We start from the raw sequence: 13272 nt of genomic DNA on the forward strand, positions 1-13272 counted from the left end.
TTAGCCAATCTAAAGCTTTCTAGTGCACTACCCGAGTGCTCACGTCTCATCCGAACATAAGCCTCCTTTTTCTTTTTAACAAATAGTGACCACAATTCTGTTAGCTTTAGGATAGTGATGGAAAAGGATAAGGTGTTGGATTGGGGGAAGGCTAACTTTAGTGGGATTAGGCAGAATTTGGCAGCTGTTGATTGGGAGAGGCTGTTTGAGGGTAAATCCACATCTGGCATGTGGGAGTCTTTTAAGGAACAGTTGTTAGGGCTGCAGGATAGGCATGTGCCTGTAAAAAAGGATAGGAAGGGTAGGATTCGAGAACCGTGGATAACCAGGGAAATTGAGCGATTGGTCATAAAGAAAAGAGTGGCGTATGTTAGGTCCAGGCAGCTAAAAACGGAGGGAGCTCTGGAGGAATACAAAGAAAGTAGGAAAGAACTCAAACGAGGAATTAGAAGGGCAAAAAGGGTCACGAAATGTCCTTGGCAGACAGGATTAAGGAGAATCCCAAGGCATTTTATTCATACGTTAGGAGCAAAAGGGTTGTCAGGGAAAAAATCAGACCTCTCAGGGACAAAAGTGGGGAATTATGCTTAGAGCCCAAAGAAGTAGGGGAGATCTTAAATGAATACTTTGCGTCGGTATTCACAAAGGAGAGAGATGTGTTGACTGGGAGTGTCTCGGAGGGGAGTGTTGACCCGTTAGAGAAAATCTCCATCACAAGGGAGGAAGTGTTAGGTTTTTTAGGAAATATAAAGACTGACAAATCCCCAGGGCCTGATGGAATCTATCCCAGGCTGCTCAGGGAGACGAGAGATGAAATCGCTGGGCCTCTGACGCAAATCTTTGTCTCGTCACTGGACACAGGTGAGGTCCCAGCTAATGTGGTCCCGTTATTTAAGAAGGGTAGGAAGGATAACCCGGTGAGCTTGACGTCCGTGGTGGGGAAGTTGTTGGAGAAGATTCTTAGAGATAGGATGTATGCGCATTTAGAAAGGAATAAACTCATTCACGATAGTCAGCATGGTTTTGTGAGAGGGAGGTCATGCCTCACTAACCTGGTGGAGTTTTTTGAAGAAGTGACTAGAATGGTTGATGAGGGAAGGGCTGTGGATGCCGTCTATATGGACTTTAGTAAAGCGTTTGACAAAGTCCCTCATGGTAGGTTGGTGCAAAAGGTTGGATCTCATGGGATAAAGGGGGAGGTGGCTGGATGGGTGGAGAACTGGCTTGGTCACAGAAGACAGAGGGTGGTAGTGGAAGGGTCTTTTTCCGGCTGGAGGCCTGTGACTAGTGGTGTTCTGCAGGGCTCTGTATTGGGACCTCTGCTGTTTGTGATTTATATAAACGATCTGGAAGGAGGTGTAACTGGGGTGATCAGTAAGTTTGCGGACAACACGAAAATGGCTGGACTTGCAGATAGTGAGGAACATTGTCAGGGGCTACAGAAGGATATAGAGAGGCTGGAAATTTGGGCAAAGAAATGGCAGATGGAGTTCAATCCAGATAAATGCGAAGTGATGCATTTTGGTAGAACTAACGTAGGGGGGAGCTATACGATAAATGACAGAACCATAAAGGGTGTAGATACGCAGAGGGACCTGGGTATGCAAGTCCACAGATCCTTGAAGGTGATGTCACAGGTGGAGAAAGTAGCGAAGGCGGCATATGGCATGCTTGCCTTTATAGGACGGGGCATAGAGTATAAAAGTTGGGGTTTGATATTGCAGTTGTATAGAACGTTGGTTCGGCCACATTTGGAATACTACGCCCAGTTCTGGTCGCCACACTACCAGAAGGACGTGGAGGCTGTAGAGAGAGTGCAGAGGAGGTTTACCAGGATGTTGCCTGGTATGGAGGAGTTATGAGGAGAGATTGGGTAAACTGGGGTTGTTCTCACTGGAAAGACGGAGGATGAGGGGTGACCTAATAGAGGTGTATAAAATTATGAAAGGCATAGATAGGGTGAACGGTGGGAAGCTTTTTCCCAGGTCGGTGGTGACGTTCACGAGGGGTCATAGGTTCAAGGTGAGGGTGGGGGGGAGGTTTAACACGGATATCAGAAGGACGTATTTTACAGAGAGGGTGGTAGGGGCCTGGAATGCGCTGCCTGGCAAGGTGGTGGAGGCGGACACACTGGGAACGTTTAAGACTTATCTAGACATGAACGGAGTGGGAATGGAGGGATACAAAAGAATGGTCTAGTTTGGACCAGGGAGCGGCGTGGGCTTGGAGGGCCGAAGGGCCTGTTCCTGTGCTGTAAGTTTGATGAAGCAAGGGTCAAAGCTTTTGCTGCATTTTGTGTGATAGAATATCCACCAGTTGGACAGAATTGTATCCCATATGCTTTTATAAACTTTGTTTATTTCCTGCCACTTTCATTTCCCCTAAAGTTCACTTGGAGGAGGCTGAACTTCATGCTCCACAAGATGGATGAAAGCAATGCTGGGGAACAGAGACATCATTTAATTTCTGTCATTCCGTCACAACAGCAAGCCAGCTTTGTAGATGGAGAATTGATAAAATGCCAAAGATTGATACTTTAGAAACTGGGTTAAAAACCGGAGTGTTATCCAGCACCACAGTGGATTAAGAATTTCTGCAAGAGACTTGATGCCACATAATCAAAATTCAAAAGGCACTAATGCTTAAAGTTTGTTATTCAAATATTATGACAGACTAAGCACAATATTTGCATGGACACATTATTCCTCTTAAAGAGGCATTGGTCAACATTAACTGAGCTAATCTGGACTATTTCAGATTGAGAATCTGACAGTCACCATGGTACATCTGCATTTTTCAATAGCTTCATGCAGCTCTGGAAATATTTTGACATTTTCTTACTCAGTGGTTCCCAAAGGGTGCAGCGCGCCACACTGGTGCGGCGAGAGAGGATGGCAAGTGTGGCGGGAAGATTCAAGGACAATCAAAGAAACATTTAAACATGGTTTAAACAAACATTGTTTTATACTTTCAGGATGTCCCATGATCATATTATAAAGTAGTTGTGTTCTATGTTATGAATCAAGCACTGCTAGGAGTTGTTTTTTTTGTGAATGTATTTCTTATCAATAAAAAATTCGGTGAGGCGCGAGCAAATTTTTATTCCCGAAAGTGCGGCCCAGTGAAAAAAGTTTGGGAACCACTGTTCTTACTGATAGACACTGGGGGCAGAGTTCAGTTACCAGTGCAATTCGCTCCAACTGCACCTTGTTCTACTGGTCAGGACAACAGTAAAAATCAAGAACAGAACAGCTCAATTGTTGCTGAGTACCTGTTGGATTTGGAACTGTTTGATCATCTCCAGCTGCAGGTTAACAATGTCTCGGTGCCACGCATCTCTGGGTTAAATAAAGAGAAGCTTTAGAAATTCAGTCGCATAATTCAACAGAAGTATGCAAGAGTTTAAAATAGTAAAATTTAATAATGAAACAGGAAAAGATGAACAATAACTAAAATAACAATCTGCTTTATCACTTTGATGGTGGCACAGTGGTTAGCATTGCTGCCTCACAGCGCCGGGGACCCGGGTTCAATTCCCGGCTTGGTTGACCGTGTGGAGTTTGCACATTCTCCCCATGTCTGCGTGGGTTTCCCCCAGGTGCTCCGGTTTCCTCCCACAGTCCGAAAGACGTGCTGGTTAGGTGGATTGGCCATGCTAAATTCTCCCTCAGTGTACCCGAACAGGTGCTGGTGTGTGGCGGCTGGGGAATTTTCACAGCAACTTCATTGCAGTGTTAATGTAAGCCTACTAGTGATAAATAAACTTTAAAACTTCTCTTTTTAAAACACGGAATGTCAAGTCTCTAACAATAAAAAGTACAGATACTCCTGGATTCATCCAAACAGCACTGAAAAATAGATGAATATAGGATCTTTTAAAAATAATCTTTCGCAAGTTTTTTTACTCAACATTCCTTACTTGTAATCCTCCAGAGTTTCTTGTATTATGGTCCTGACTAACTGAATTTGAACAGATGTTAACTGCTGCCCAATGCCATCATTGCTAAAAGTATCCACGATTTTGTCAGACAGTTTGGGAATTGCTGCTGATGTCGGCATCATTAACTTTGCACCTGGAAAATGATACACAACATTTTACAGCATTCCTAACAAGCAGCAGAACTTGCACTTTTTAGTGACACGTTAAAACTCTGGCATATGGGATAAAATATTCTATCACACAAAATGCAGCAAAAGCTTTGATCCTTACTTCATCAAACTTACATATTTTTCAATAAGCGAAATACTGTGGATGCTGGGATCGGAAACAAGATGTGGAGATACCGGCGTTGGACTGGGGTAAACACAGTAAGAAGTTTAACAACACCAGGTTAAAGTCCAACAGGTTTATTTGGTAGCAAAAGCCACACAAGCTTTCGGAGCCTTAAGCCCCTTCTTCAGGTGAGTGGGAATTCTGTTCACAAACAGGGCATATAAAGACACAAACTCAATTTACATGAACAATGGTTGGAATGTGAATACTTACAGCTAATCAAGTCTTTAAGATACAAACAATGAGAGTGGAGAGAGCATCAAGACAGGCTAAAGTTAACAATCCCCACAGTTTGCCTGGACCTGCAGAGTCTCACTGGCTGTCCTGTCTGGAGACAATACACATCTCTTTAGCCTGTCTTGATGCTCTCTCCACTCACATTGTATCTTAAAGACTTGATTAGTTGTAAGTATTCGCATTCCAACCATTATTCTATAAATTGAGTTTGTGTCTTTATATGCCCTGTCTGTGAACAGAATTCCCACTTATCTGAAGAAGGGGCTTGGAGCTCCGAAAGCTTGTGTGGCTTTTGCTACCAAATAAACCTGTTGGACTTTAACCTGGTGTTGTTAAACTTCTTACTATCGGAAACAAGGACAGAGGACGCTGGAAAAGCTCAGCAGGTCTGGCAGCATTGATCAGGAGAGAACACATTTTGGGTCATAGACACTTCAGCAGAACGGAAAGGAGGGAGAATATAGAAGCTGCAACAAAAAATGTAGCAAAAGAACAAAGGGGAGTGTTTTGTATTGAGGCAGTACATGTATGGAATATTTTTTTTAAAGGTTTTTTTTTTAGATGGAGCAGAAAGGTCAAAATCTGAAGTTGCCAAACTCAATGTTGAGTACCGAGGGCTGCAAACATGTCCAATGGAAGCTGAGACTTTAACTCAGCATCTTGCTCTCATGCCCACAGGTCTGTCCCTGGCCTGTTGCAATGTTCCAGTGAAGCTGGCACAAACTGGAGGAACAGCATCTACACCGAGGTTGGTGAAATGGGCAAATGAAATGTAACAAAAATAAGTGTGACGTGATACATTTTGATAGGAAGAATGAGAAACAGTATAAACCAAATAGTTCAATTTTAAAGCAGGAACAGAAGGCATCTGGGGGTGGACACAGTTCTGAAGGTGTCAGGAAAAGCTCAGCAGCAAATGGAATCCTTGGTTTTGTAAAGCGGTTTAGAGGGACCAGTGTTCAATTCTGGGTCACACTTGAGGAAGGTCCTAGAGGAGGTTTACAATGAAACACAATGCACAGGGACCCCCAAAATACAGGCTCTCTGAGTGATGTTCCACACAGTCAGTCAGCTACAGGCGTGGATTGCAAACCTCCCCACGATTAAATAGTCAATCACTCACCCCAGACATTGGCTGATCCACTGCAGCACTCAGTTCTGTACAGACACAGTGGAGACATTCCGCCATTCAGAACTACACATGCTGCACGTGGCTGAGCATCTGCACACTGAGCATGATGTTGGGGAGAGCCAGCCCGTGCTGCCTGATGGGAGCGCAGCAGTGGGTGGCACCCAGCACTTGGGAGCTCGAATCTGAGAAAGCGCGAGCGGGAACAGCTGTCACATGGATGAGGCTGGAATTGGAATTGCTCACATGCAAATCCCAGCCTTGGGTAGCGGAAACCAAGATCGTAGGTAATTAACCCCTCTCTCCATTCCCCCATTCACAGAGCATGATGGTTTCATTGTTAATCCACCCTGCATAATCCTAATGTTATTGTCATGCTCTGTGTGAAAAATCAACTGACTATGCCAATAGTTACAGGCACTATAAACTGAAGGTGTAGAAAGCTAATAGAGTCACTCATACACTAGCCTCCCCTAGAAAGTGAGTATTTTGTCAAAGTGAAAGCACATACACAGATAGAGGCAGGGGTGACACCAGGATTGTACAGGTGATGAGGTTCTCCCATTGCACTTTGGGTTTGCTGAGGCCTGCGATGGTGGGGATGCCCAGGCCAGAGTAGAGTAAAGGATCAGGGAAGCCAATGAGGTTTAACCGAGGCGTCGCCTGATGTAATTTTTCAAAGCCATCTGGGCCTTTTGGCTAAGATGAAGCATCAGATCAAACCCGGGAGAGGGTGCACTGCCTCATCCTGTCAACCTGGAACTTGTTTGTCCCGTTCATGGGGACTATGAATTGGAATTTGGTTTTTCAGACAGAATAAAAATGAAAAGAAAAGATTGCGGGCACCTCACTCTCACGCTGACAATGCCATGCATCCCCCTCTCACCAGGACATCTCTTTTGTTCCGAAAATTGCTACTTTCTGTTGCAGTTTCTATCGCTCTATTCTCCCTCTCTTCAGTTCTGACAAGAGTCTATAGGGGAAATCTTTCCAAAAAGTAGTGTTACTCTCCGGAAAATCAGGGCTGTTTTCTCTCCAGATCTTATGGCACCTACAGGGGGTGTGTTTGATGCCATCATTGTGAGGGGCGGGGTCTAAACCAGCCGCAGACACTGCAAGAACCTCACTACATCACTGAGAGGTGGGGAACATCACGGAGCCCGACATCTCCAGCGAAAATGAAGAGCACAAGCTCCAACAAACTGTAAATCCATCACTGGCACAGAGATTTATTAGAGTGGTACGGAGGAACCAGCTGCTGCTGAACTCAGATAGGAATGAATATTTCTGGCTCTGTTATTACACGTTCTCGCACCAGTCAAGCAGAGTGCAAAATGAATTGTGGACTTGACATACTGGTTTGATTGACACCCTTTGTTCTGTTCACTCAAAAGAAGTTCTTTCTGGTGAAAGCTGCTGTATCTGAATGGCAAATGAAATTCTTTAGAATTAGAAAATGAGTGTCTCTCCTGATTCTGAGCATTTCACATCGAAGACGAGAGAGGGGGACAAATCCCCAGTTTCTTAATGATTTTAATAATGATTAAAGCTGCATCATTCAGTGAAGCAGTTGAGGCTACCTCACTGAATGATTTTAAGGCAAGGATAGATAAATTTTTGAACAGTAAAAGAATTAAGGGCTATAGTGAGCAGGCGGGTAAGTGGAGCTGAGTCCACAAAAAGGTCAGCCATGATCTTATTGAATGGCGGAGCAGGCTTGAGGGGCCAGATGGCCTACTCCTGCTCATAGTTCTTATTATCATTGAACCTACAATTGTGAAAGGAGATAGCATTTCTTAATACAGAGTAATGCAAGCGACGGCATTCTGTAATTGCTACAATTTCTAATTTCCCTACACACAGAGACATATTCAATAAAGTTTAACTGTGCACAATCCTTGCTATGCGTCCTGTTTTCTCAACTCACAGATGGTCCGTGCCCCTGGGGGTGGCCGTGCCCCTGGGGGTGACTCATCCTCCGGCCATCCATGCTCAGCTGTACATCCTGCTCATCCCTCTCCTGAACACTTGCTGTGAGCGAGGGTTCTGGAGAGGAACAGTGGCAGGCAGAGCAGCAACTTCAGACTGCTGAGGAAACTCTCTTCACAAGGATTCGTGATCAGCTTCACACCTTTTTGATTGGAAATCTCCCTTTTCTACCCTTCTTGGGTTTTAAAGCAGCTCCCAGTCCACAGAGTGCTTGGAGACGGAGTGTGCAAGATCTCTGCCCTGCAGGTTTTACTGCAGTGTACAGGAGTTGTGTCCCAGCCTGGTTTCCCAAAGGCAATCAATCCATTGTTGAGTAAAGCATCTCACTGTTTGGGATCAGGGATGTGTTACCGGGGGACTTCTGATCAGAAAGAGGTGAAGCGCCTGTAACTAAAAGCTGTTCCTCACACCTCTCATCACCAGAGCCCTCATTCACAGCAAAGGTTCAGGAGAGGGTAGCGATGAGCAGCAGAGATAGGTAGTAGGGATGCCACATGTCAGAGGGCCAGCACTGAGAGTGTGGGTTAGGGAGTGGTAGGGGCCTCTAGTTAGAAGGTCGGCAGAAAACTTGTGGTGTAGGGAGTGGAAAATGCAGCTCCAAAATGGCACAAATCAAGTCACGCAGCCCCAAGCCGGACCTGTGTGAAACAATGTTAAAACCAATCACGCAATGCTAAATGAGCCAATTAAATGATCGGTGTTAAAGTGAACTAACATCAAACAGTGACATCTACACGTGCTGCTGTGTGAATTAAATTACAATCTCGGTCCATTGTGATTTGGATTAAGGGAATATTTTAGAAATACAAGTTATATTAGGTATGAGGGGAGCTGCATAAAACTCAGTTTTTAAAAGTCAGTTTAAAAGAACGAAACATACACAAGGAGATCTTACCTAAAAGTGGACTGAAATTCTCTCATTAAACTCAAATTGTTCTCTTTTTGAAAAATCAATTTAGCTCGATTTCAACCTCCTTGGTATTATTTTATATTCTGAGCCTGTTGAACTCATAGAATAAATAACAGAAACAGGCCATTCGGCCCATTCAGTCATGCCTTTCAGAACAAGTACAATTATGGATCAGTGAGTGCTCACCTGATGCAGCGGTCTCATGCTCCAGGCATTCCTGAGGAAACGGAAATTCTCTTCCTTTTCGTTCACAGACATCAGGTGTTTTCACCATGGAAGATGTTAAAGGTGTCCCCAAGGTCCCACACTCAGCAACAGAAGAGTTTAACTTTGTAAACATATTGAAACCATTAACAAATTAACATCTTAAAAGAGAAACACTGAATGCCTTTGAGGACTGAAGCAAGATTTCAAAGTAGGAACAAAAAGATGTTTCATTATATTCATTTATGCTAACATTCATGGTTTTTAATCATGCAAGCTACATATTTGACTGTATTGAGTTTCCAAACAAAATTATAAACAATAAGTCTGGTTATGTTATGGGCTAAAGATCTGTATTCATTTCAATCCTAACAGCTTTTAAAAACATATTTTTAAAAATGTTACTAAATCCAGCTAAGGTTGCAAATTTACTTCAAGTTAAATATACTTACAGTTTTTAGAATTACAATAGAGAAGGAACATAGGAATAGCAGTAAGCTGTTCAGCCTTTCTAGCCTGTTACTGTATTTAACAAGAGATCATGGCTTGGCTCACTATCATTGCACTGTATTTTGATACCTTTGGAAAGCAAAAACTAATCAATCTCATTTAAAATTATTAACTGGGGGAAGAGGGTTCCTCACTTTCACCAGGTTTTGTGAAAGAATTGTTTCTTTACTCCACTCCTAATTGGCCAGGCTCTGATTTTAAGATTACATCCCCTTGTCCTATACTGCCCACCAACAAAAATCATTTCTATTTATCCTATCAATTTCTTTCAAAACTCTAAAAGCTTCAATCAAGCCCCCTTCAACCAACACCCCATGAAATACACGCCTTATTCACGGCCACAAGCTGTAACAGAACTTCCTCCCATTTACACTCTTGACTTCGAAATGGAAAGGTCAACATTTCATTAGCTTTTTCAATCATTTTTGTAAAATCGGCACGGTAGCACAGTGGTTAGCACTGCTGCTTCACAGCTCCAGGGACCTGAGTTCGATTCCCGGCTTGGGTCACTGTCTGTGTGGAGTTTGCACATTCTCCTCGTGTCTGCGTGGGTTTCCTCTGGGTGCTCCGGTTTCCTCCCACAGTCCAAAGATGTGCGGGTTAGGTTGATTGGCCATGCTAAAATTGCCCCTTAGTGTCCTGCGATGCGTAGGTTAGAGGGATTAGCGGTTAAATATGTAGGGATATGGGGGTAGGGCCTGGGTGGGATTGTGGTCAGTGCAGACTCGATGGGCCGAATGGTCTCTTTCTGTACTGTAGTGTTTCTATGATTCTATGATTACATTTGTATACAGATATAAATATCTTTGGGCCTCGATTGTTTCACCTATTAATACTCTGATTCATTTTTTGGTCCGAAATGAACGACCTCTCACTTACCTGCACTGAAGCCCATCTGTTACAGTTATGTCTAATCAATTTATTCACATCTCTATAATTCTATGCTCTCAACTACACTACTAAATTATATCATCAACCTTGTGTGTTATCAGCAAGCTTAGATAAAAGGCAGCTCAGAGAGTCATACTGCCTCAAAGTTAACTCTGTTTTCTCTCTCCACAGACGCTGCCAGACCTACTGAGTTTTTCCAGCATTTTCTGTTCTTATTTTAGATTTCCAACATCTGCAGTATTTTGCTTTACTATTGGCTAAAAGGCTCATCGCAGAGTTAAGGAAGTTATTCAGATAGTGAATAGTAGAGGCCTCAGCACAAATTCTCATGGGACACCACTGATTATTCCCTCCATTACTAGTGCAAACCAATCATCCTCGACTCTGCTATCTACCGCCAAAACAATCTCCCAACCAATTCAACAATTTAGCCTTCCATTTCATGAACTTTAACTTTAGTTAACATTCTCTTCTGTTGTTGCATTAAACAACCCTCTTGTGCTGGCATCTTATTGAGTGCTTTTATCAGAGCAGAATATATTATTTTCTCCTTATCCATCCGACGAGTTGCAGCCTCAGAAAATCTCTACCTGATGTGTCAATCATGATTTTTCTTTGGGAAGCGTCAGCAAATTTATCAAAGTGCTTTGTTGCCATGTCGCTAATGCTATTCTAGCATTTTCTCGATTAGTGATTGTAGGCTATTTATGCTTCTGTTCGGGTCAATGAGCCGGAGTGTGGCAACTAGGGGAATTTCACAGTAACTTCACTGCAGTGTTAATGTAAACCTTACTTGTGACACTAATAAATAAACTTTAATTTACATAATTACAGCTCATGGCACTAGAAGTGATATATTCCAAGGGTTGTTTGATGGACAGAAACAATAGAATACCAAATTTAAAAGGAAGCAACTTATACTGTATGAGGAAAAAGGGCACTGATTGGCTGTCAAACAGCACTGATTGGTTGAGACATTGCCATGGAGAATGCACCAGGGAGCCATTGTTCCCATGTGTTTTTGTTAAATGCAATGCCAAGACACGCTCTTCCTGCTTGCAGAGGTCAGGACCCTATGTGTGAATTTATGCAGCTTCCAGCAAGTGTAAGTGAGCTACATTGCCAGCCAGACCGAGAATCTCAAATTGGTTACCTGTGCAATTCCCACCATGGCAGAATTTAAATTCAATGAATAAAATCTGGAATTAAAAACCAGTCTCAGCATCAATGACTGTGAAACCACTGTCAATTGTCGTAAAAAATCTATCTGTTTCATTAATGTCCTTTAGGGAAGGAAATCTGCCATCCTTACATGGTCTGGCCTACATGTGACTCCAAACCCACAGCAATGTGGTTGACTCTCAACTGCTCACTGAAATGGCCTAGCAAGATACTCAATTCAAAGGCAATTAGGGATGGCAACAATTTCTGGCCTTGCCAGCCAAGTCCATATCGCATTAAAGAATAAATCTAATTGTTTTTTAAAAGTGGGCTGCAGGAGGATCAGTGTTTGGGCCTCAGCTATTTACAATCAACATCAACTTAGACGTGGGGATTGACGTAACGTATCCTAGTTTGCTGGTGACACGTAGTGAAATAGAAAAGTAAGCTGCAATGAGGATACAAAGAGGCTACAAAAGGATTAGACAAGTAGTGGGAAAGGACATGACATGATGTATGGAGGGGTGTGAACTTATTCATCTGAGAAGACAAAATAAACAAGCAGCATATTTTTAAATGATGAGTGAATTTTTGGGGCAGCACAGTGGTTAGCGCTGCTGCCTCACAGTACCAGGGACTTGGGTTCAATTCCAGCCTTGGGTCACTGTCTGCAGAGTTTGCACATTCTCCCCGTGTTTGCGTGGGTTTCCTCTGGATGCTCTGTAAGTTGTCCATCTTTCAAAGTCATACAGCAAGGTGCTGGGAACACGGGCCTTAGAAAACCATCAGCTTAGATCTAAGTGTCAGCATCATGGAATGTGCCGACATCATGCCTTTAGATACAGATTTGTATCATGTTTCTCCTGAAGGATTTTTGTTTGGACGTCAGTTCTATTTACCCGGTGCCACTTTATCTATAAACTAGCAGCCCACATGCTGAACATGCAGAAGCATAATTGATCCTAATTGTTGTTTTAATCTGGGATAATGAAGTTTTGTTAATGTTTAGTGTTGTCCGCTGGGATTTTCCAAGTAGGGCCTTATTCAGCTGATTGTCAGGAAAATCATGTGACTGGGTGGAACTAGGCTGAGGGGAACAGGCACCCAGTTGCTGTTTTGAATCTTTACATTGCAGTAGTCTGGTCTCTCTCACTCTCTCTAGAGATTGGAGTCGGAGACCTGCCAGAAAATAGGTTTCCTTCTCTGAAGTTCTGCTGTTTGAAGATTGCTCTCTCTCAGGAGGCTGGTGTCTGGAAGTCAGAAGACAGGTGTCTCTTTGTATCCCTGTCCAGAGGGGTTAAAAAGCTGGAAGACTAATTCCCCCCCCCCCCCCCCCCCCACCCCCGTAATCCTGTGTGTTTTTGCTAACTGATTCGGGAGAGGTGTTTATGTCTGTGGGGATATTGTTTAAATTGGAATTAGAGAGATAGCTAGCAGTTAAGAGTTGTACCATGTCATGTTTAATATGCTAATTATTTTTGTTATATTTTAACTGTGTTGTTAAATAAAGTTTGTTTTAATAAAAGTTTCCTAAAGGTCAATAGAATCACACCCGGAGCAAAACACCTTATGCTCACACTAATGCCAAAATCAAACATAGTTGGGGTTCAGACTAACTTTACAATATAGCTTGGAGTTTCTGATCTGGTCCCTAACAGGAACCACAGATTTGTCACAACATAAAAGGCCATTCACCCATCGTGTCTGTACCAGCTCTCCGTAGAAGCAAGTTAAGTGCCACTCTCCTGCCTTCTCCCATAGCCCTGCATGTTCGACATTTTAAGATATCAATCCACTTCTCTCTTGAATGTCTCAATTGAACATACCTTCACCATATTCCCAGGCTGTGCATTCCAGATCCCAACCATTGCTCCTTTTGTCAATTATATTACATCTGGTGTCCTTTTGTTCTCAATCCTTCTGCCAATAGATACAGTTTCTCCCCATCTACTCTGTCCAGACATTTCA

General features: G+C 43.1%; 1 protein-coding gene across 7 annotated transcripts in view; it reads right to left on the reverse strand.

Annotated features, from left to right (window-relative positions):
• Nucleotides 1–13272, reverse strand: part of nedd1 (NEDD1 gamma-tubulin ring complex targeting factor) — a 52021-nt gene that overhangs the window by 4269 nt on the left and 34480 nt on the right. For 5 of the 7 annotated variants that reach the window (XM_078235156.1, XM_078235160.1, XM_078235159.1 and 2 more), the window contains 3 exons: nucleotides 8725–8866; nucleotides 3920–4073; nucleotides 3272–3338 (listed from right to left, as the gene is read on the reverse strand). In XM_078235156.1, the coding sequence (XP_078091282.1) occupies nucleotides 3272–3338; nucleotides 3920–4073; nucleotides 8725–8866 (363 nt within the window). The remainder of the gene's footprint in view (nucleotides 1–3271; nucleotides 3339–3919; nucleotides 4074–8724; nucleotides 8867–13272) is intronic. The other 2 variants (XM_078235161.1, XM_078235162.1) reach the window with 1 other exon arrangement.

The sequence above is a fragment of the Mustelus asterias genome, chromosome 19 (assembly GCF_964213995.1).
Source record: "Mustelus asterias chromosome 19, sMusAst1.hap1.1, whole genome shotgun sequence".
NCBI lineage: Eukaryota > Metazoa > Chordata > Chondrichthyes > Carcharhiniformes > Triakidae > Mustelus > Mustelus asterias.